Source organism: Gasterosteus aculeatus, chromosome 14, assembly GCF_964276395.1.
Source record: "Gasterosteus aculeatus chromosome 14, fGasAcu3.hap1.1, whole genome shotgun sequence".
NCBI classification, from domain to species: Eukaryota; Metazoa; Chordata; class Actinopteri; order Perciformes; family Gasterosteidae; genus Gasterosteus; species Gasterosteus aculeatus.
Window position 1 is genome coordinate 1,608,334 of NC_135702.1, and position 24,413 is coordinate 1,632,746.

At 48.4% G+C, this 24,413-nt stretch overlaps 2 protein-coding genes across 3 annotated transcripts; both read right to left on the bottom strand.

The window, feature by feature from the left end:
• Nucleotides 1–182: 182 nt before the first annotated feature.
• On the bottom strand, nucleotides 183–11,822 carry naa25 (N-alpha-acetyltransferase 25, NatB auxiliary subunit). Its single transcript, XM_040197342.2, has 24 exons — nucleotides 11,634–11,822; nucleotides 9,729–9,814; nucleotides 9,167–9,305; nucleotides 8,970–9,088; nucleotides 8,736–8,810; nucleotides 8,549–8,656; nucleotides 8,155–8,233; nucleotides 7,820–7,931; nucleotides 7,637–7,726; nucleotides 7,235–7,407; nucleotides 7,035–7,147; nucleotides 6,729–6,936; nucleotides 6,137–6,226; nucleotides 5,882–6,062; nucleotides 5,547–5,646; nucleotides 5,309–5,460; nucleotides 5,109–5,234; nucleotides 4,780–5,023; nucleotides 4,397–4,520; nucleotides 4,231–4,296; nucleotides 4,055–4,152; nucleotides 3,862–3,972; nucleotides 3,645–3,785; nucleotides 183–2,605 (listed from the first exon to the last, which is right to left on the bottom strand). The coding sequence occupies exons 1-24, from the start codon at nucleotides 11,689–11,691 to the stop codon at nucleotides 2,483–2,485; spliced, it is 2,916 nt and encodes a 971-aa protein (XP_040053276.2). The 5' UTR covers nucleotides 11,692–11,822; the 3' UTR covers nucleotides 183–2,482.
• Nucleotides 11,823–12,765: 943 nt separating this feature from the next.
• Nucleotides 12,766–24,389, bottom strand: pitpnb (phosphatidylinositol transfer protein, beta). Of its 2 annotated transcripts, XM_040197501.2 has the most exons (12): nucleotides 24,259–24,389; nucleotides 20,944–20,974; nucleotides 20,267–20,412; nucleotides 19,530–19,621; nucleotides 19,306–19,313; nucleotides 18,601–18,675; nucleotides 18,296–18,379; nucleotides 16,207–16,284; nucleotides 16,025–16,129; nucleotides 15,642–15,764; nucleotides 15,355–15,442; nucleotides 12,766–14,531 (listed from the first exon to the last, which is right to left on the bottom strand). In XM_040197501.2, the coding sequence occupies exons 1-11, from the start codon at nucleotides 24,276–24,278 to the stop codon at nucleotides 15,395–15,397; spliced, it is 810 nt and encodes a 269-aa protein (XP_040053435.1). In that variant the 5' UTR covers nucleotides 24,279–24,389; the 3' UTR covers nucleotides 12,766–14,531; nucleotides 15,355–15,394. The 2 variants fall into 2 exon arrangements, with proteins under 2 accessions (XP_040053435.1, XP_040053434.1); XM_040197500.2 differs by lacking the exon at nucleotides 15,355–15,442 and having other exon boundaries at nucleotides 12,768–14,531.
• Between the last annotated feature and the right edge of the window lie 24 nt (nucleotides 24,390–24,413).

Below are 24,413 nucleotides of genomic sequence, written 5' to 3' on the forward strand. Positions count from 1 at the left end.
AAAAACACAAACAACTGAACTGATCTAAAACACAATAAATATCCACTCACATATCTAAACATTTGAGCAGCTAGAAGTAACTCTTACAAATGAAAAAAACAATAAATCAACAAAAAATAGATGCAGGTTTATCTTCATTGCCGTTTACAACTTTTAAACAAAAATAAAGACAGGTGAAAACATTTCACAACCAAATTCTTGCATTTTCTTTATTTAAAAAAGCTTTGACATTCCAGTGTATCCGTTTTCCATTTTCTAACAAAAGAGGGTGGTGAGATGACACTCCAGATTGTCAACCATTATTGTGAACCCTAAACAGCATCATCATCGTCGTCATCATGAGGTGGGATCACAGACGTGTGCTCAGAGAAAAGGCATTTTATTTGCAGATGGGATTCGTATGCGGATACAAGAACAGGAAGGACGAGGATTCACTGGTTACTCACATTTTCACATTGTTCGGCCAAATTATTGATGAAATAGTAAAAAAACAAAACAAAAAGAAACTTCACACTAAGCTGCAGTCGTCAGTCATCAGTGCTGCTGGGTGATTTTTGTAAACAATGTCGGTCCATCTCTCAATGGTTATGAATAATAAGAATAAGTTCATGTCACGGAGAAGATGAAGAAAATGTTTTTGGTTCATGACATTTCGTTTGGGGAGGGGGGGGGGGGGGTCATACACATCTACTGCAGCTGATTATTTAAAAAAAAACACATCAAACATTCTTTCAGCGTTCTGCTGCCTTGATTTCCTATTTACAACTAGGTCCAAAGTTTGTCTGTGAATCACAAACACGTCTGTTTGACAGGACATCCCATAATAATCCATCATCGGAGGCCCAGAGGGTCAAGTGAGAGAGAACTCACGGTTACAACTTTGCTCGAAATTGTGTTTAGTATTTAAGAACATTATTTTACATCAGCTGTGAAACAGGTCAAATTAAAAGTTTTGGCAGGTAAACACAAAAAAGTGTTAATGTTCTAAAGACTAAAAACAGGGTTTTCTTCACACACTCTGAACACAAGATAGTAAATAAAAATCACTCAACCTGAAGAAAGGAATGTTTTTAGTCTATTGGGAACACGTGGAGACTGAAGCCTCTTGTGGCTGAATTGAGAACTACAACAACAAACTTCTGATTTTTAAACCTAGTTAGTGACACAATCTGTCAGATTTATCTTTAAATATCAGTAACACAACGCTGATTGACCCTCTGGGGAATGAAGGTGTATTTTTCTAGACTACTTTGAAGTCTGGGGGGAAAAAAAAAAAGAAACGCACAAAAGAAAAAATGGACCAATGTGGACATTTCTAAAAACATATCGCATTAGTTTGGAATTTTGGATGCTGCCTAAATTTGCTTACAGTTGAATAGAAACTCTTAAATCAACCAGGACTGAAATGTGAAGCAGCGCCAGAGAGCCATGAAACGGGGAGAAAAACATCGAGATCACTTAAAAAAAATAACGCCCCCGAAACCACCATTCAAGCAGATGGCATCATTGACGCACTTGTGTGGATCTTGCTCTCCTAAATAAATATTAACCAGCAGGTCTCACAGGAGTGTGTCTTTGAGACGAGTTGCTGAGTTTGTGCGATCACAGACGTCGTGTTAAGATGAACTTCTCCTGGTGTGATGGGAAAAAAGGAAAAGAAACAGAATTCCGACTTCAAAAATAAAAAGATAACGGCCCGACTCCACTACTGCTCTTTATAATGCTGCAACTACACAGGTGGTTCCACTTCCAAAAGAGACACGCAAGATGCACAAAGCAACGACAAAAACTAAAATAAAGGACAAAGATTGTGTAACTTCAGTCTGAGTGAGTTGTGTTTTCTCTTCGTGGACAGAAACAGCTGGAAGAGCAGCACATTGAAACAACTTCCTCCGTAGTGTTAACAGTCCCAGCGTGTGTGTGTGTGTGTGTGTGTGTGTGTGTGTGTGTGTGCGCGCTTTGTTCTACCAGAAAAAAAAGGAATAAAAAGAAACTTAATGCATAATCTTATGAGTTATGGTGGTTGTTCTTTGCTATATACAATAATGTATTAGATTACATCTAAAACTGCTTATTCGTATTTGCTAACTTTGCCCAAGTTCATTTTTTGTGCATTTCTTAAAAATGAAAAAAAGCATGTTTTTATTCCTCATTTTTTAACTTTTGATGGCTGTATAAAGTCATGAGTTTACTTACAAGCTTTGTGTGCTAGAAGAGTTGCAGAGGTACCCGAGGTGTGTGTGTGTGTGTGTGTGTGTGTGTGTGTGTGTGTGTCGAGGGGAAAGACGAGACAACAAAGATCCAGATTGAGTCACAGACGCCGAGTGGAGGAACATCAGGGACAGGAAGCAGGTGAGTGACGACTGTACTTTAGAGCTGTAGACTCCTAGTTAACTGACAGAGTGTGTGTGTGTGTGTGTGTGTGTGTGTGGGGGGGGGGGGGTGTAGAGAGTCATCTTTATACGGGCGGCGGCGGCGGCGGTCAGATCTTGAGGCTCTTTATAGTTTCGGCTCTCTTCCTGAGCAGATCTCCTGCCTCCTGTAGCGAGCGCAGGTAACTGCTCTGCACTTTGTCCGTAGCTGCCTTGGTAAACGCCTCCTCGTCCTGAACACAGGAAGTGACATCAGACATGACATCAGTCCTCCCGTCAAGGCCAGCTTAGAGAAAACTGCATTGGGCGTGAACATCATGTTGAATTGAAGAAGACTTGAAACTAGAGACCGAGACAATAAACTCGTGTTTACAACGTTTACTGAGGGAATAAATCAAGAGAGAAGTAGAGTCATTTCCTCATAGACGTCTATGGGAGCAGAGGAGTCGCCCCCTGCTGGTCACTACAGAGAAGTAGAGTCATTTCCTCATAGACGTCTATGGGAGCAGAGGAGTCGCCCCCTGCTGGTCACTACAGAGAAGTAGAGTCATTTCCTCATAGACGTCTATGGGAGCAGAGGAGTCGCCCCCTGCTGGTCACTACAGAGAAGTAGAGTCATTTCCTCATAGACGTCTATGGGAGCAGAGGAGTCGCCCCCTGCTGGTCACTACAGAGAAGTAGAGTCATTTCCTCATAGACGTCTATGGGAGCAGAGGAGTCGCCCCCTGCTGGTCACTACAGAGAAGTAGAGTCATTTCCTCATAGACGTCTATGGGAGCAGAGGAGTCGCCCCCTGCTGGTCACTACAGAGAAGTAGAGTCATTTCCTCATAGACGTCTATGGGAGCAGAGGAGTCGCCCCCTGCTGGTCACTACAGAGAAGTAGAGTCATTTCCTCATAGACGTCTATGGGAGCAGAGGAGTCGCCCCCTGCTGGTCACTACAGAGAAGTAGAGTCATTTCCTCATAGACGTCTATGGGAGCAGAGGAGTCGCCCCCTGCTGGTCACTACAGAGAAGTAGAGTCATTTCCTCATAGACGTCTATGGGAGCAGAGGAGTCGCCCCCTGCTGGTCACTACAGAGAAGTAGAGTCATTTCCTCATAGACGTCTATGGGAGCAGAGGAGTCGCCCCCTGCTGGTCACTACAGAGAAGTAGAGTCATTTCCTCATAGACGTCTATGGGAGCAGAGGAGTCGCCCCCTGCTGGTCACTACAGAGAACGCAGCTTTAACCTCACGTCTCAAAAAGGTTGCCGTCTGGTCCACACTCACCTGTGTGTGTCCTTCCAAGCTCAACCCGGCCAGCTTAAGGGCGGTGATGCCCGTCTCCTGCCCCTTTATAAACTCCAACGCCTGGGTGAGCAGGTCCTGCAAGCCCCCCGTCAGCTCCTGGAAGCCACACACCACCGCCGGCTGAAAAAGGGACACAAAGCATCCGGTCAGGACATGTCAGGCTGCTTCAGGAGGGTCAAAAGCAGAGGAACCGCACCAGAGCCGTGTTTGCGTCCTTTTTCTTCTTCTTCTTCTTCTGTAGACTGGTCTTGAGCGGCCGGAGGACCTTGGCGCAGTGGCTGGCCGTCCACAGGACGACGCACACCGTCTGGGGAGCAAAGGCCGCCTCGTTTAACCGGAGCACACGTGCAGCACACAGAATGTAGGGACCACGTGGAGATTTTTCTCACCTCAACGAAGAAGACTAGGTTTTCTAGTAAGGAGGGCCGGGTTTTTAACTTGCCCTCTTTCATTTCCAAGAAATCCCCTTTGCATCTATTCAGTATTTCTGTGGGGGGAGAGGAAGAGAAGATGAGGCGCGACGGACTCGGACAGACATCTGCAGTTGGACGTTGAGGACTCTCACCTTGAAGCTGAGCTACTAATGATTTGAAACCGTTACAGATCTGGGTCTGAAGCTCCGACGACTCGTCTGAGGGAGTAAAAAGAGCAAAAGAAAAGGAAGCGGTGAGTGAAAAAAAATCGACCGATGCATCGACCAGCTTCAAACCCCCCCCGACGTCTCTGCTCACCGAGGCCGACGTCCTCCAGCTCCTGGACGTTGACCGACAGCTGCAGGGCCGCCGCCTGGCACTGACAGCTCCCGCTGGACAGGGCCGAGGCCAGGCGGGTGGAGGGGGGGCCCAGGAATGGATACTGGAGGGCAAGTAAGAACCATTCAAAAGGGAATAAGAAGAAAAGCGTGTGGTGGCATGTGAGATGTTTTGTGGTCCAGGAGTGTTTGAATCACAGCGGCTTCCCCCAAAACAACAGAATAAAAGTAGATTCACGTAAAAAAAAAAAAAAACTTTTTGTGAACCAAATTTAGGCACAATGCATAGACGCCATGGACAGGTGAGCAAATGGAGCGCACCTTCACCAAAGACTCCACACACACACACACACACACACCTACCTGCGTGCGTCTCTCTGCTATCTGCGCCGCCGTCTGCAGGGCGAGCTGCAGCTGGCCGAGCAGCCCGCCGAGGACGGAGCTCCCGCCTCCCACTCCGTTCTCGTTGGTGGTGTCGGAGTTCTGCGGCGAGGGCGCGCGCCCCGACGAGGCCAGAGAGGCCAGGAGGCGCAGCGTGAGCGAGCGCAGCCGCAGCCACACGGTCTCCTCCTCCAGGGAGCGCCGCCGGTGCTCCTCGGTCAGCTCCCTGCGGAGGGGAGGAGGTTCAAAATGTGACGAGTTGCTGGTCGACCTCCACGACACACACGCACGTCACAGAACTTGGGACCGACCTGTCTTTGGGGTCCCAGCTGGTGAAGACGGTGAGGTCCCTGTTGTCCCTCATGGTGTCCCAGGGGATGTCGTCCTCCTCTGGAGACAGAGACATGGCCCTCACACTCTCCTCCAGACTCAACACGCTGGAAGACAAATAGGGGGAGTGAATGAAAGCAGCGGCGGTGGCGGCGGGCGACGGTTCAGAGCGGCTCCTCACATGTCGGCCTCTAGGAACAGGTCCAGCAGCATCCGCTCCGTGCGCACCTGGGCGAAGTGCAGCGATTGGTTCAACCGGTTCCTGAGAGCTATGAACTCTGGGATCTTCTCGAACGCTCCGTACTTGTACGCCTGGATGATGTACTCTGAGGTCTGGGGGGTGGGTGGGGGTTGGGGGCACATTGAGGGTTAGTTTAAAATGTTGAGCGAGCAGGATTTAAGGATGGAGACGGACTCACATCTTTCTGGTTGGAGTGGAAAAACCTGAGGGAGAAGTTACAGGACTGGGAGGCTGCAGCGAACTGACCCAACGACTCAGCGTAACGCGTCAGCAGGAACCTGCAGATCACAGAAGAAACACGTCACATATTATGACAATTCAAGGACCACCAGGAGAGATGAGTGTAGTTGCAGCTTCTGGATATGTTCAACTATGTAGCTTTGGTGATTGTGTGAAGAAAACCGGCTTTTCAATGCGTCAGATTTAAGCCCTTTCGTCCCTTTTTGCAGCAATAAAACCAGCTGTCATTTAACGGCATCTGTGAAGCTCCATCGTTGGAGCAGGTTTACTGACCCGATGGTGTCGTGCTGCACGTGCTTGGCATCCAGGCTCGAGTACAGGTCCACCACGGGCTCAAAGGCCCCCAGGTGACAGTAGACCAGCAGCAGCAGCAGCTTGAACTGGGCGTTGGAGGGGCTGAGGGTCAAACCCTCCTGGAGGACGCCCAGACACCGCCACACCATGTTGTCATCGCCTGCGGCACAAACGACGAGAAGCCGCTCAGGGACGCGGCGAGCAGAGGGAAGACGAGGGAGAGGAGGAACTCACCCGTCTCCTTCCACAGGTCCACGTAGACGTGAGCCGCCATGAGGCAGTACATGTCGGAGAACTGCAGCTCCGTCTTCAGCGCGTTTGTCCCTGAGAAGGAAGAACAAAAAGACCCTCGGAAACGTGTCCTACAGCATCTCCATGTCAATGCAACATTTAAAGAGGATTCAAACAAACTTCACCAGTATTTAAGACGCTGTCTCAAACGTTCCTCAGTACTGAAATTTGATTAGCAACTTTTTGAAATATGAATCCAATATTTCAGGTTTAGCCCTAAATTTAGTTTAACTTCAGCACGTCTTGGATTCTATTTTTAAACATATTGAAGCTCAAGATCTACGATGGTTGTGAATTAACTTGCAACGTGCAGGTCGAGGTTGATATTTACTATTCATAGTGTGACAATCACAGCCGGACCTAAACCGGTGTTTTGAAGGAGGTTTACAAAGTAAACAAAGAGCCGACTCCGTCCCGCGTTCAGTGAGCAGAAACGGCCGAAACGCTGCCGGTTTCCACATGCTAACGAGTTGCGACGGAAACGATCCACCGCAGGTGAAAACATTTGGATTATTATTAAAAAGGCTGCTCTCACCAAACTTGAGCCCGTGACGATAGTGAGCCTTGAGCTGGGCGATGAGGCGCAGCTTCCCGTCGGGGTCGAGGGCGTGGTGCAGCCCGAGGGCGCGGCCCAGCTGGCTCACGCACAGGTGCCTCTGCATCGCTTTGGTGTCCTCCGGGAAGCAGAGTCCTTCGTCCCCCTGCTGGCCCAGGGGCACCGCCTCGCCCAGACGGTTGATGAACTGAGGGGAAAAGAAGAGGGGATGGGGGGGGGGGTTAAAGAGAAAAAGAAAAGGACGCACCGGCCGCGTCACAATTCAACGACAACGCCGTAGCTCACCTGCACGTGCTGGTCGGGGCAGAGCAGGTGGAGGTATATTTTTAGGTCGGTGATGCAGCAGGGTTTGTCTCCGAACTTCCCAAAGAACTGCACCATGAGCTCGAGAGGGTCACCTGTTTAAAGCCAAACACACAGAGGCTGAAGCAGCAGTACAGAGAGCGGGGCGGGACGGGGGGGGGGGCAGAGAGCGGTGTTTTTACCTAGGAGCCTTTCTTCAGGACGGCCCCTCTCCCTCAGTCGGTGCATGAGCTCCAGCCGAGCTAAGTAGGGTCCTCGGAGCGAGCGCGAGTCTTTGCCGTCCTCCCCGGTGATCCTCTCCTCCACGAACCTCATCACCTCGGCAACCGTGTGGTGGACCGAACCCTCCGGACAGCTGCGGGGGGGGGGGGGGGGGGGGGGACGGACACACAGACTAAAGATTCTATACATCACCTTATAGTATTGCAATGTATGGAATCCTAACCAACTGCATCTTATCGCTGTGGCTCGTAGATACACCGCGGTGAAGTTAGTCATTATGGATGTATTAGTCATTATATGTATTAATTACTAATAGCTCCTGTCAGGTGTAGACGTCTCCAGTAACTAAACGTTGGACTCACTGTTCTCCGTCCTCAGGAGGACTCCACGACTGGTCCATCAGGTGGAAGAGGGAGTCAAAGTAGGAGGGGTAGAACTGCCAGTCGTCAGGGCTGGAAACACAAAACACTCGGGTTGGTCTCGTCTGCCCCCCCCCCCCCCCCCCTCGCTCAGAGATACAACCGGCTCCTGAACCCGGTACTGACTTTTTGAGCAGCAGCTTGTGAGCCAGCGAGTTGCACTCCGGCCAGCGCTGCAGCCTCCGGTAGAGCATCATGCACTTGGACTCTCTGCTCTGCAGCTCGCTGGTCAGCTTCTCTGTGGGACCACACACACACACACACACACACACACTTTATAAAGATTATTGGGGGACATTGGATCCATGAGCCCTTCTGAGGTGTTCAAAACGTGCTTATTCCTTCCTGCTCCACATTGCTTTGCTACAAATACTGAACGGAGGATGTTATTCCAGAAGAGAACCCGCCTGCTGGCTCATGAGCAAGTTTTTCATAAAGAAGGTAGAGGAACGGACACTCACCACCGAGAGGGCCCCTGATCACATCCAGAGCCTCCACACACTTTCCTAAGCGCTCCAGGATCATGAAGTACAGCTGCACCTGCAGCCACAGAGGAACACGGAGAGACGGCTGTAAAACTGAGCCGAATGATCCAGAACACAAGAAGCTTTGATTTCCGGGAAATCCTCAGAGAAGAAGCTCGTGTTATTTTTGAGGTGAGAACTCTTCTTATTCTGCACTGAAGAACTGCGAGTTCTCTTCACTTTGTCATGGTTCTGTTTGCACAGAGGACTTTTATGTTGCAGCAATAAACCACAGAGAGAAACTGGAAGAAAAACCCCCGACCCGAAGGGTCTTTGGGTTAAATAGTTTATTTTAAACTTAAATGAAAATCCTTGAGGTCCCTCTACTCACCTCTGCCTCTGCTTCGATCTTCTCCTCCTTGACCATTTTCTCCACCATGCGCTCAGCCAGGGGCAGGAACATGGTCTGGGACAGTTTCTCATCTTGTGCTGAGATGGCCTGAACAAATAAAAAAAACAGCGTTTTTTCCACATCTGGGGAAATAGAAACTAAGACAAAAGAAGAAATCGGCCCATACCTGCATCACCAGACTCATGACGGACCAGAAGTAATACGGATTCTTGGGGACGATTTTATACAAGGCCATTCCTGCCTGTAAAGGGCCAAGATGAAGCCATCAACATCCTCTTCATTACATCTCCATCTTTCTTTCGTGTTTTCATTGTTTGTCATTACCAACAGAGCACAAAAGCCACAGCTGTCAGTCACGCGTGCAGACGGGTTCACGTGCACGGACGCCAGCGTCTCTCACCTGCTGCATCTTCTTGTACTCGCCGACGCGGGCGTACGCCATGAAGAGGTGGGAGTGGTACTCCTCGCTGAGAGGAACCTTCTTCACCGCAGCCTCGTACAGCTTGGTGACCAACTCCGCTGTGGGCGATCGGCACGGCATTCAGCGCGCAGCCATCCACCGTTACAGAGCGCGTGTGTGTGTGTGTGTCTACTCACGGCGATGCATCTCCCGGTACAGAATAGTCAGAGCCTGTAGCGAGTTGTCGTCCGTGGGCTCGAGGGTGGCCACCTCCTGGGCCAACGTGAAAGCTTCGTCCTGCTTTCCGGTCCTCTGAAGGCCGATGGCCTTTAGGACCTGAACGTGGAGGCGAATAGCGGTAGACGGACATGTGGAAGCGCTCAAGAACACTCTGTGGCGAACCGTTGACATCGCTGATCCAAGTGAATATTTCACCTTTCTCAGGACTGTTACAGTAAGTGATCTTATAGAGATTCATACCAACATAAAGTTACGTTAATCAGGGGTTTGAGGTGACGTTATTCAAGCAAAAGCGTACCAAGGAGCACAAATCGGCCTAGAACTGAAGTCTGTTAAGTCACAAATGGTCGATAAAAGAGAAAAAGCTTCCTCTATTCATTCGTAGAAATATCCAACAAGTTTACGAGACAAAAACGAAGTAGTCTGTAGTTTTACATCCACACAGACGTCTGCCATCAGCAGGAAACAAACACTCAACTGGACACTCGTGTGGAGAAGAATTGCCCCCCGGTCACCCACCTTGGCACAGTGCAGGTCCTTGTGTTTCTTCAGCAGTTTATCGGCCTGCTGTATTGCCATTTTATTGTTGCCATTATCGAGGTAATCTGGGGAATCAGGAGGACATCATCATCAGATGAAAGATGGCGATAGTAGACTTTACCTGTGAATTCATCTTATATACAAGTTGGAACAAAATGAGTAAATACAGGAGGTCAATTGACTGAAATCAATATACAAAATTACAATTAAGTCAAAATCGAGCTAGAACAGCAGATGCTTCCTGCTTCAGTGTTGTGAGGGTTTTCTTTGTCTTACTAAATTTAAGTATTTTGTCTTTATATTATTGTAATAGACATTTTTCTGCATCGTTTTATGCTCAACACACAACTATTCAATCATGAAAACAATCTGCAAACCTTGACATATTTAAAAGTTCATCGTAACTCTTTCTAAACGGTTTGTTAGTTTGCGGGCGGATGCAGACGGAGACACGTCGGTTTGGCCTCCACGGGACAGCTGGGGGACTAAATTAACTCCACCAGACGGGACGCCGTGGACACGTCATGTCTATTCTCTCCGGTCAAACCGAAGAACCACGAGTTCACCAACGCACGAAGCTCCAGCCCCACTTCTCCTCCACCACACGTCAGACAAACATTGTACTGTATATTGTCCCCGATTGCGTTTGTCTTACTACACTGGCCATGATAATAACTGTCATTTCATTTCAGATGTCCTTTCTCCATCCTGTTCCTGTCCTGGTAAAACCACGCAGCACCAGATGTGTTGCTGATGGAAGCTTGTGATAAGCTGAAGGATGAAGGACTCCTCTGTGAGGCCACGCTCCTGCTTCTTCAGCTAAATAAACTTTAGAAAAAGCCACTTGGATCCACTGGAAACCATCTTCACTAAGCTGAAAGAGGCTGTTTGTTCTTGTTAGAGATACGAGGTTCTACAAACATGATGCTCCAAAAAAATATGATGAAAGTATTAACTAGATATGATATAAAAGGTGATACATTAATGCAGTAGAGATTATGTGTGTGTGTGCATATCCATAAACACACATGCAATAAGTAGTTTTACTTTCCGTACTTTCAGTAAATGTTTGCGTGTAAGTAACATTAAGCTTTTGAAACTTAAAAACGTGCACAAAGAATGAACTAATGTCAAATTAGTACCTGATGTGAATACAGGTATTATACAAGGGTTATTATTTATCAGCCCTTCTATATAGAGAGCTCCGCGAGCTGTGACAGCTCCATGCTAGCTAGCTAACTGGAGTTAGCTTGAAGCATTGTCCTTACACTATTATGAACCTGACGCTAGCTGGGAGCTAACCGTTTAACAGTTAGCTAGCTACAAAGAGGGTCCACCCTCAGACCGGAGACGAGCAGCGAACCACAACGGAACTGCTCTTCAACAAGAGGCACACAAACAACATTAGTAAACAACTTTTGTTTTTAAACATACCCTGCAGTTAATCTATGCTAACTGCCGGGCTAGCTGACAGATTAGCATGTTAGCTAGCTGTCAAATAGCGACCGTTAGCAAAAAAAAAAAAAAAAAGGAGTTCGACTTTGAGAATCAACACAAACCGGACGACAGACGCTCTGCTTCATTCATTGCTTTAACAAGAACGGTAATGTCTACCGGTTTTGCACCGGGGAACAGGGGAATCAAGTTGTATTCTTTTGTATTCTTTTTTTTATCCACACAGCCATGCCGTACCCCGGCTCGCTGGTAGCCCGGGTAAGGTGCACTGTCATCGGGCGATGCGGGCAGCAGACACCGTGGTCGCAGATGGTGCGGCCGCATCGGCGCTCCACTGACTCACAAAAGCTCGCGCTTTAACAGCCGTGCGCCGGCACGGAGCGCGCGGGACGCGTCCCAAACACGTGTAAAAGTCCATTGAGTGCTTACCGTAAATGGGCCTGAGTCTCCTGTCGTTCGGATCCTGCACATGGCCTCGCGCCGCCATGGTGGAGTTTACCTGCTGTGGGGAAATGGTCGCGCATGCGCAGTGGGAGCTGCGTGGCGAGGCGCACGGGTTTAAATCAAATGTATTCAGTCTGTGGTGGAGGAAATGCTCATTGTTCCGATCCGTGATACCACAATGCAGACAAGTACCTTTGTCGTCACTCGTCACTTGTTCGATTATGCACTTTATGCTTAATATTTTTCAACTTTTTTAATATTTTAAATGTTTAACGTTAACTTTATTCTCTTGTTTTATACTAAACCATAGCCTTATTCTACGAACCCATTGCATTAACATTTCATTTTACTGTATTACTTGTGCACTGCTGTCTTTTGTTACACTGTCTACTGTCACGCACCAACCGCCAATACAAATGTCTTGTATGTCTGACATATTTTGGCAATAAATGAGTCCTGATTCCTGATATACCTCAATGCAGACACAAGTAGAAATACCACAATGCAGACAAGTACCAAGTAGAAATACCACAGACCTACAGAAAGACTGCGTTCAAAAAGTACAAACGTATTTTATTAACAATTTACGGTTACTGTGCTCATGTGAAATCTAAGTTACTTGTGCTTTACTTTCCATTCAGGTGCAATAAAAACCACGCGATCATATCACTGTAGATTTTGATGTTTTTTTTAATAATACTTTCACTGTGAAAGATACAAGTGCTGTTTAACCACACCAATGCTTGTATTATAATTACTATACTTTTTTTCGATCCATTATTTCACTAATGTTTCTTTATGTTCACTGGTAGAGAAGTTTAATTTAACAAATCAATACATGTTAGAGTTTAGCTTCATCTCCCACTGGCAGATTTTCTGCAGGAATGTTATAAAGTTGCTGCTCATTTTTTGTTTTACGTTTTTCATATTGAATCTAATTTGATCCTGAAACGTCTGAAACAATAATAATGTAATAATATTACGTATCCGAATCACGAGTGATTTCTTTATAGAGATGTCGTGAAGAATTAAAAGCAAACATGAAAAAGTCAATAATCACCTCAAAAGAAAAAAAAGAAAAAAAAAAAAAGAAAACCAGGAAACGGCACATTGATTCTCTTATTTGATCAAATTTATTAGATATTCTGTTATGTTCCATTGTCTAGACCTTCTGTCACAGCGCGGGAGCCGTGAAAAAAACAAAACAAACATGAACTAACTGTTTTACATTCACTACCAATTCCCCTGAATGTCGCCTCGTCAGAAAAGAATAAAACAGAGTACATCGTGAGTCTTTGTCTTTCAAAATGAAAACATAAAAGAAAAAAACAGTAGATTTTGCGAGTGTGTGTTCATGATCACAATAAAGACAGCAGTATTTGACTCCACCTGTTCACTAAGCCCCCCCCCCTCGTAGAAGTGATCCCGTACTGTACATCACACGGTCCGGTTTGATCCAGAGGGAAGAGCCCCCCCCCCCCCCCGTAAAGCAAAAACAACATCAAAAAAAGGATTTCCCTTCTTCTCCGACGCTCCTCAAGAGCTTCTAACGATCAAACACCACCGAGACTAAAGAGCAGAAGGAAATAAAAGCTGCTGAGCGTGCAGATCCAAAGACGGACTCATTTAGTGATTTACTTTTAAAGAAACTTTTCCTCGAGCACAGACGACTCAGACGGACCCGACGCGGCTACGCACAACGTGTCCATTTCTACAACGGGCCTCGCACGAAGAACACCGGTCCAACACACACACGCACACAGACACGCACACACGTCTCGGCCCAAAGCCATCGGACCGACTCTCCTACAGGAAGATGAAACGATTAAAAAGAACTGGACACGTGCAGAACGCTCGTCGGTCCTCGACTACGACAAACACCGTCAGTCCAGACAGGAAGCGGTGGTTTGATTAATATACACTTTGGAAAAACACGTCCTTGATTCATGCTCTCGTTTGTTTTAGTTTCAGTTTTAAAAAGCAAAAGAAAGAAGCTCGGGTGGAGGTTTTTTAGAGCCCTCCTGGGGGAGGAAAGACATGCAGCGACGGCTTGCTAGTGACGGAGGCCACGCAGGAGCCTCCACCTCCACCTCCAGAGCGACGTCCGTTAAGAGCCAAGGCAGCTGATCACACACACACACACACACACACGCACACGCACACGCACACGCACACCACTCGAGAGAAAGCTGCACTGCAGCGACTGCACGCATGCAGTGACAGTTGAGCGAGGAGTTGCTGTTGTCCACATGCACACGTGATGGAGGGGGGGCGGAGGAGGGGGGGGGGGGCGACATGATGACAAATCCATAAAAAGAAAAGACATGAGTGAGACCGCAGTGGGGGTGAGGGGGGGATTCACCAGGAAGGAGTATAGGCAATCCTGGGGGGGCGGAGGGTGGTTATAATACAAGGATGGGGGTGGGATGGAGGGGGGGGGGGGTCTTCTCATACCAATTGTTGTGGGAAGCTAAAAACATTGTAAATAATTTAAAAGGCTCGACTTTGAGTCACGGTTCACACGTCTGTATAAGAACAAAAGCCCAACTAACGATTACACATCAGGTCAGTTACGTTCTGTGCAAAGAGGGGGGGGGGGGGGGGGGCTTCTTTTTTTACATTACATTTTTATATCTATATGCAAAACCATGTGTTTTCTGTAGTGACCAGGAGGCTTGTGATCGGGGTAGAATCTGTACAGTACTGTTAACCAATCTTCATCATCAAACCCCCCAATGAATCATGTGAGACGGGGAGGAGACGCAACGCCGGGGGCCCCTCCTCATCGTGGTCTCTGATGACATCATCGTGACGGGGTTTGGTTGATTTGCCTCATTGCTCATGAGCAGCACTGGTGCCTCGAATCGGACCTGTATTACGCAGCTGGGCGAGAGAGAGAGAGAGAGAGAGGGGGGGGGCAGTTAGAAGGAGACCACAGTGGACATGTTTACGTCGGTGAGCGCATGCAGGGGGGGGACAAACATCTCAGCGACAAGTGTTGTAGAGCTGCAACACTTTTTACATTTATATCTGTTTAAATAAAGCTTTGAAAGTCCAAGTTATCGACCGACTTGCTTCATTATTATTTCAACAACCAAATCTTACAATTAAAAGCATTATCAGATAAACTGAAGGTCAAACGTTATTTTAAAGGCTAAACAAAGACAGTAAAGACCGACAGTAAAGTACATCCCTTAATAACATACCCGTTATAAACTTACTCTTTACACTTTGTTTGACATATTTTATTATACATTTTCATACCTTTTTTTTAAATATTTAATTTCTAAAATTCAACATCTGATTTAAAAGGTCCTTTAAGCTCAAACACATTTTTCTCCAATACGCTTTAAACAGGAAGTCAAATCTTATATTAACATGCTATGCTAACATTATGCTAACATTATTGCAGCCTGATTTTTATGTGCAACCGTGCAGAAATACCAAGAAGAAGTTGATGGGGAACTTTATGAATGAAGCCCCCCCCCGGCGTGCAGCCCCCCCCCCGAACAAAGAGAAAGCAGAGTGAGGACGTCAGGACGTGAGCTGATGAGCGGAAGCAGAGCGGTTAGAACGAGATGGAACAATGGGGAGAAGATAGAGTGGAGACAAGGTGGAGGAGGATGCTCCATGCAGCGCCGCCCAGCCTCCTCCACCTCCCGCGGCGGTGGCGGCGGCGGCGGTGGGGGGGGGGGCGGAGACTTACTCAGCCTGCCTCTCGGTTTGTGACCTACAGCGACGGGCCTCTACACGTCAGTCGCTGAGGTGCCTCGCACGTCTCCCTTCTGACGCATCTGATCGGGAGCAATCAGGGGTGAAAGGGTTAAAAAAAAAAAAAAACGCCTCGCCTCCGGCCGCCTGGTCCGACCACAACACTCACAACAGAGCCCCCCCCCCGTCCCCCCCCTCCGGCTTCTGTAGGTCTGTAAACATGCAACAGATCCACTGGTACTTTTACTGCACCGGCGTGAGGGACAGGAAGGAGTCATTTACCTCTTCCAGCTCTTTTTGGGTCTCCTCCTCCATCCGCCTGATGTCCTCCATGGTGAGACCCACCCACCTGTCCATCCAGCAGAACAGCTGGCGGTGGAAGTTGGTGAAAATGCGCCTTTCTTGCTGTGGAAGGAAGAAGAAGTCTTGTTGTTTCCTGTGTTTGTTTTCCAGAACGCCGGCGTCTCTTCCTTCAGCGAGACGTCTTCCTCACGCACGACAGACCAAACACACTTCTGCATGGAAGATGGAAGTGCTCCTCTCCGCCCAAGAAATGCTCAAAGCGCGTTCCAGTTTTTATTTAAAGAAGGTGGTCCGCAGGCCGTGGTGAGAAACACAACCAATACTGCGCTAAACGCATGAACACCAGAGGAGAGGAGGCCTACCGTGTGGATGAAGTTCTCCACTTTGGTCTGCAGACCCCACCACCTGAACTTGACCGTGACCAGTTTGTACGCACACATGTAGGGACAGTCGGTCTTCAGCTCGTTCTGTGGAGGACGGGAGGTGAGAGCGTTAGTCTCTGGCGGGGCTTTCAGGGTGCTACGTCGGGGTCTACGTCGGGTACCTTCCAGTCGGGCCCGAGGGGCCCTCTGCCCGTCTTGGCGGAGTGGAACAGGGCCGGGTCTTCTTCTGGCTTATAGTCCTAAAACATCATGGAAGCAGAACATTAGTTCCCTGAGAGAAGCTACAGACGAGTGTTGGAGCTGTGTTCTCTGTAGTGACCAGCAGGGGCGACTCCTCTGCTCCCATAGACGTGTATGGGAAAATGACTCTACTTCTCTCTTGATTTATTCCCTCAGTAAACATTGTAAACATGAGTTTATGGTCTCAAGTCTTCTTCGATACAGCACGATGCTCATTTAGTACATTATTGTCCATTTAGAGTCAAACAGACCATTGACAGGTCTCTCAATTGACCATAAAGGAGGGGGCGCTTTAGGGCGGGGCTACATGCTGATTGACAGGTCTCTCAATAGACCATAAAGCAGGGGGCGCTTTAGGGCGGGGCTACATGCTGATTGACAGGTCTCTCAATAGACCATAAAGCAGGGGGCGCTTTAGGGCGGGGCTACATGCTGATTGACAGGTCTCTCAATAGACCATAAAGCAGGGGGCGCTTTAGGGCGGGGCTACATGCTGATTGACAGGTCTCTCAATAGACCATAAAGCAGGGGACGCTTTAGGGCGGGGCTCCACGCTAGTCCAACAAAAAGGCCCCGTGTTGCCAAACCTCACTGTTCAAAGCTGTCGAGGACGAAGCAGGTTGGTTCTTATTATTATTATTATTATTATTATTTTTCTTGACCATGTCTATCCTAATTTATATTCCATCCAGATTCAATCCAGGCAAGGTCAACCAACCAGAAAGAAACATCTGTGAGGCTTTAGGTGTTGTCTTAGCATTAATATACAGATTAAAAACCCATTTGATTGTCTGAAAAATAAAACATTGACCCAGAGGTCAAGGCTCACTGTGCCGTTGTAATCCATCAGCACTGCCGAGACCAGATGGACGTTCAGATTAAGCCCCGGCTTCAACACTGATCCACTTAAGTCATTAGGAGACAGGAGCCCGTGTGAGAAACGTCCACCTGGATGAAACGGGCTTAATGGCTGCTTAAAGATGTAAAACCACAGGCAACTTGGCGTTTAGCTACAACTGAGTGACAGGTGACGAGCATCATCATGCTTTGGAAAAAGAGACAGAACGACCTGGGCTCAATAAATGCAGCCCGATTGGGGCTTTGAAGAGACCAAAGGCAGTATACACGTCTCTGGTAGAGACCTGTCAATCTCAGTAAGCCCCGCCCTAAAGCGTCCCCTGTCGTATGGTGCGTTTGACTCTACATGGACCATGATTTACTAAATGAAGAAGACTGGAGACTACAGACTGAGACCATAAACTCATGTTTACAATGAAGTAGAGTCACTTCATTGTAAACATGAGACGTCTATGAGAACGTCTATGAGGAGTCGCCCCCTGCTGGTCACTGGCAGAACCAGAGGCTGCCGCCTTAATTACCTTCAGTTAAAAGTGGGGTCATGAAGGCAACACGAGACCCGCGAGACGCCCCTTTCAAAGAAACGGTCCCATTCGAACGGTGAACTAGTACAACTAGCCCAGCTGAGCCGTTACTACGACGTAGCATCGAGCTAACGTCACGTGTCTTAGCGACTAGAGGAACCTCCCTTAGAATAGGAGCCTGATGAGTTGAACTCTGGAGCCAAAGCTGGAGTTGATTAGCTGCTGGTTCCAGAGTGGCACGAGGCACAGGAAACGAACCCTACTTCTAAGCACATTACCCCAAAAAAACACCCGTCTGCATCTTTATTCCTGATTACAATCACCCACAGAATGTGTGAAAGGGAGAAGTGGCAGAAGGAAGAAAGGAACTGAATTATTGCGTCTCCAAAAGGCACAGGGGGAAGTTTTGTGTGAGGCTACAGGGAAGTGCAGCTGTAGATCTCGTGCGTAGTTCATTCCTTTACTCTGAACTTGCATCAAGAGGAATGAGAGCTCGGCTCAAAGCAGCGTTCGGTTCAGTGAGGCCTCGTGGCCAATGGTTCGTGACCCCTGGGAGACGCATCTCCTCCTCGGGGTGGAGACATCCTGCAACAGGAAGGTCCAGCTTTCTTCAAAAGCAGCGACTCACCCCGTGGGTGACTTCGTCTCTGTTGGCGATGTCGATGGGAGACACCTCCACGGTCCTCCACGTCTGCTCGTCCAGGTCGTGGACCTGACACGGGAGAGACAAGCGGGTGAAACTAGGACCCAGGAGGCAGGAAACGAGGACGCATTCAAATCTGTGCCGAGTGCAAACCGAATGGGACTCTACTCCTCGCCGCCTCTTTATGGAATCAGGGAGATTCATTTCAAACAGAGAGCCTGCATTATGAACAGGGGCTTGTGTTGCATTATGGGAAACGTAGGACCAGGACACAGCTGTGTTTTTCTCACGTTCTCTATTGTTCCCATGTCGGGTTTGTGCCACGTCTCGATCTTTATCATGAAGTCGTCCTTCATGTACTCATTCTGAAAAGCAGGAGACAAAACGCACAATCAGGGCGGCATCATCATCATCATCAGCTCGCGCACACGCCGAACGGACGAAGATGAACTTAAACCTTCGGCTAAATCCAATTAACCGATCAGACGTTTCTACTGAAACGACACCGGCGGCGCTGCTCGGCTCTATCTTTAACCCGCGTGGAGTCGGCTGCTGTGTGGGAGTACTGGGAGGTAAGTAGGTAACGTCACGCCGGCACACACCATACTAGTATTAGTGATCAAAACACCTTACAAATCAGACTTACAGATGCTTTTTTCCCCCTCTAAACATTTGGATTTATTCTGTGACGGGTGATTTCTTGAGACTCAAGATGAGATCTCTTCAGACTCGCCTAAAACATTAAACAAATTAAAATTGTACTCATAATGGCTTTTATCTAAAGCAAGTTGTAGATCGGCTTATTTGATGAGATTGCCCTTGAGTTTGTATCCTTATGGTTGAAGCGTCAGCTGAATGACAGTAACGTAATAATAAAAAGACTGAATGAAATGATGGACAATGCTGCTGCTGCTGTTAGCGGTTAGCTCCACGGTTAGCCCATGTACACAAAGACATGCAGGGGAATGAAAAGGCGTAAATAGTAAACTACTCACCGTCACAACTGCAGAGGAAGGCGGGTCGGGGGGGATGAGGGGGGAGGAGGAGAGAAGATAGGCATCAGAAAGGAGGACTCCGGCGGGACGTGAATCATCTTTGACTAACTGTTTAAGCTACAGAGGACACATCCACCCTCCATTAAGAGACTCGGTCGTCCTCTAGCTCACTGCACTGAGACAACATCAAACATGAACGCATTCATTGGCCGGCATCAACTTACTGGTGCGACAGTACGGGTAGGCGTTCCAAGCCTTTTCGTGAAAAACTAACGCTCCCTCTGGTGCAATCATCTTCACATAACCTGGGACTTTACTGCAGAGGGAGAAGAAGGAAGTCAAACCTTTAGAAATAAAAGCACCCGCAGATCTGGAGCGGGACATTTTGTCTGCCTGTGTAGCTGAATTAAAGCATTTGGTTTCTTCTAGGATGGTTAATTATCCTCCAAGACGTGTTCTCCTGCAGCCTCAAAGAACCAGTCACACGCCGGACAATAAGGACACGTTCAGTTCTCCTATTAATAAGAGTTATTATGTCTAATGACTAAAGTATATTTATATTTAGGAGAATCCGGGAGGTCGAGCTGCACGCCGTCATGTCGCTGGAGAGGAAGGCGCCACGTTATCATCAGAGAAGAAAAAAAAAAAAAAAGATCTTCTTCTTCCGTACGAAGCAGGAACACGCGAGGAGGTCCAGCTGCTAGTTTGCTCCCACCCGAACCAACGCGTCCAGACGGGGGTCTCCGGTGTCCGTCCCACTCCGGTTACTTGGCCAAAAGGACAATAGCAAAGCCACAAGAGCCTGCTGTGTGACGCTGGTATTTATAAATAATTTATACTTTAAGTCTAGTCGATGTCGGTCACAGAGCGATAAAACAAATGCCCCCCCCCCCCACCACGGCTGCATGCGTGTTCACATGTAGCACAGGAATACAAACACTCACAGGACCGTCAGACTTGCCTCTTTAGGTGGTAGATTTTATGCGTGTACTGTCCCTTCTCGCCATCCTTCTCGTAAGGTTCGTTCTTCAGCACCTCGATGCCCTCTCCTCCCCCCGTCTCGTTCTTGCTGGCCTCGGCCACAGAGAACAGCTGCCCTACTTGATACTGGGACAGAGACGGAGACAGAGGACGCCGGCTGAGTGAAACGGCATCAGACTGCAGGACCTGATCCAAGAGACCATTTGCCGGACGAGGCAGGAACCGGGCCGCCCTCGGGAGGACGCGGTACCGCTAACAGCCACCAGAGGCTCCACTTCTTTATTACACCGGTTTCAAATGAGGCCTTGTGTGTTTTTCTGCTTAGTCGTCACTCGAGTCTGGACAGCGGAGGCAGTTTATGGGGAAACAAACAGAACCGAGGGGAAAGCGGCCCGATGTATGATGACAAAAGCCCAATTTCACAACATAAGTGATTGCTATGACGGGAAGGCTGAGCTCACGGGCGAGTCCAGCTCGCTTTCCGCCAACGCCCCCCCCCGGCGCCCTCGAACAGAGGCCGTTGTGTTAGCTGTGACCCAGACAAAGGGCGACTGGACCAGCGTTCGTCATTTAGGCTTCAGCTGCGATACGCACGACAATCGGAGGCGGCGGTGATGTCAAACAGGGTACGGGGGGGGGGGGGCAACGATCACTCACCTCTTCCACAGAGACTGGCAACACTACACGGCTGAGGGGGGAGACGGGGGGGACGAGGCGGGCAGGAAGTGGAGAGAGAAACAAAACAAAAAGTTAGACACATTTGTGGAAAGTAGCAGACGTTCAAACGTTGAGGATGTGGACCAGACAGCTGGGCTCCAACCAGCAGAGCCTGATGGACCAGGAACTTCATATTACCACATATTTATCATGAAATCCATCCGTCGGCGTGCGAATGGCACCGAGTGACCTCACAAAAAGCCCAAAGCATGAAGCACGCGTAGATAAACTCCATGTTGGGGGGGAAAAGAAAGAGGAACTGACGTCGAACCCCCACTTTGGTCCCTCACAGTACGTCGCTGTGGAGCAGCTACACGCGGTTATTAAACTACAAGGAGAACAGCAATCGCTGTGCTTACAGCCAGCAAAACGCAAGCATGAAATCATGCACGAGGGTTTCTTAAGACCAGAGCGTGATCGGCGTTATCTATGGAAACAGGATTCATGCCGATCAATATGAAAACACTGACTCGAAGGCTCACACAGCCAGCGGCTCATCATGAGCCGCCTGTATTTAAATATCACCGCGTAATGACGAAGTGAAGGAATCGACCGTCATCCTGAGCAAACGTTCGGGACCTTTAACTTCAACGGGACCTGATTGACGAAGCTCGCTGGGGCCCGACGACGTGAAGAATACGGCTCTGGAAATGTAATTATAGCAAAGAGACAAAGACGCGTGGAGAAAATATCCAAACCAAGTCAAAGGTGATGGATATGGCCGATCAATAGAAACGTCTTTGAAGGACAGATTCGTCTCTTCTCTATTCTAAGAAATGTTGTGGACTAAGCACGTGCAGCGTTGTGGTTGTGGGTTCAGCTCTTGCTGTAACATGAAGTAACGCGTCGCTGCCGTCTTCCCTCGGCGATGTTCCCTGTAGTACATCGGTCTGTTTTAGTGAGTAAAAAGTGTGACGCCTGCGATGTGCTCGATTATGCTGTTGACAAATCGATTGTGACGCGCCAGGAACAACGTGCGTACCACTGAGGCCAGGAACAGAAAAGCCCTGCCGAGTTGCGTCTATAATATTCAGTGGCATGCGTTCATTACACAAACAAACGAACCGTGCCGACGCCGGCCAACACGTTGGGTTACAGCCGAAGGGTCCGCACTGGAAATTGCCTGGTTGGATTATAAAAGGGCCGAACCGCTGGACAGAAGGTCGCCCAGTCACAGTCCAAGTGGCGGAGTGTGTCCAGGTTGCCTGGAGTTATGTAAGAGCCGGCCCTGTGGGGGGCCTCTGCAGACATGACGGACACCTGCAGCACAGGTACTGTGAGCTCAGAGCCGCCTGCAGAATCCTCTCAATGCGGCCTGATCGCTCGTCTCCGTTTGGCTCAGTGGTTTCGCACCGACAAACGGATAAGCGAGCGGTTTGATCAGAGAGCAGAAGTGACAGTGACCTGGATATCAGTGACATTCATGAATAACGCGACCCAGTAGACAGAACTTTGTAACTTTGGCTTCTGCGGGACAAAGTCAGCCACTAAACGTGGTTTCCTTTTCAGTTGTGTAACTTTACAACTCGTTGTGCGCGCTCAGAAAGAAGCAGACGCAGATCTCCTCTCGTCTGAAAAATGTTGCTCGGTGCACTAAATCTATTTACGAGAGAAATGAACCGATTCAGTGTGGTGCACTTTGAAACGCTGCCTAAAACACACGGAATAAGAAAAAGAACATAAAGTTGAATCAGCATCTGGAGGAACACACAAAAAACAACAACATTTGAGCATTTCCAAATTGGTGTTTTCGTCCATGGGAGAAGATCTGGTACGAGTTCTACAGAGGACCAGCACCACCAGCACCACCCAGGTAACCCCGGGTTACGACACTGCCAGGTGCCTTTGATTGGTCACCATGTCACGTGTTTCTCTTTATGAGGTCAACATACAGGCCTCCACATTGTCACGAAAAGCTGCACTTCCAAGAAGCGAGACACAATGTTCAAAACCTTCAAACTGTACCGAATCCGTTGTTTATTCTATTGCACAAGATAGTTGACAGATACCCTCGAGTAAATAGCAGAACCTAAGCAAATTATTCTGCATGTTCTAATCTTAAAATGGACCATTTTATTAAAACTCAAGTCAGGGTGAAGATCATCTCGATGATATTTATTTACATTTACTGTGTTGTCTCACGCTAATTGTATCACTTTGTCACTGTGTTCATTCAAGTGTATACAAGGTGCAGTTATTGTCGTTATTACTGGTGCTATTACGTGGCTATAGATGGATACCCGGGCTGCAGAAACACACCATGCGGAGTTATAACAGGCTATGCACGTTTTCACCAGACGCGGAGGTCCTCCGAAGCGCAATTACTGTGATTTCATTTAGCAGCGGGCTAACCGGCGCTGGCTATGTGGAGCTGCTACACGGGTTAGCCACAGAGCAAAGCTAGTTAGCATTACTGGGAAAAAGTCTGCATGAGAACGAGCCCCTCCGTTAGCGAGCACCGCGACCCGCGGTGTGTCGTTTCGGTGTGTACACAGCGGGCTGTGCGCCCGTTAGCCGCCCGCAGGGTAACAGAACAACTAGTCCCGTTTTAACCTCAAGCTAGCTTGAAGGGTACAACTGCTGGCTGACGTGGGCCGATAACGAAGGCTAACTTCTGCCCATTGCGCGACGTGACGCTGACGTCTGTGGTCGTGCTCGTTGCAATTGACGTGTGCCTCCCAAAATCGCACACAGTTGTCGGGGGGGGGGGGAAGAGTGACGGCAGCGGTTAGCCGGCGGCTAAGCGGCTAAGCTAGCCGCAGCTAGCATTCTGGGTAAATCCGACGGAAGGGAAGGAACCTTAATCTCTAGCGCACGGGAGCAAAAGCTTAACATTACGGCGCTGTGCAGATATAACGCGCCGCTAGCTCGGTAGACTCGTTGACGTCGAGGCGGATTTTTCAACCTTTAAAGTCGAGCTGACAAACTGAAAGTGCCGACTGTTTGTGTGTGACCAGCAATGCCGGTTTATGTAACCTGTTAATAAGCTAATTACACCCTTTGCCTGCTACAACTCGGATGCTAACGTTAGCTTCCACTAGCAACGCCTAAAAAAGACCGGTGTGTCCCGTTATCCACGTCCTGATCCACTCCGCTCAGAGCGGGTTCCGTGCGGACAACATAATGGAAAAATCGAGCAACCGACAGCGCTAAATGACACCCGCGTGTTTACTCCCCACTGATGCGGAGGCGGACGGATGAAAACGCGACCGTATATGCACCAAAATACGTTTTTAAATAACACTTCAGACTCACTATTCCTTGATAAGCACCATCTTCGTCACCCGGGCTGCGCCTGCGCACTGGGAGCGGACACCAGTTAGAATTATCAACAAGTTCAGTCCGCCCTCCAGGAAAAATGTGATTGGCTGCAGTGCTTTAAAACGATATGCGTTAATGACATTGATATT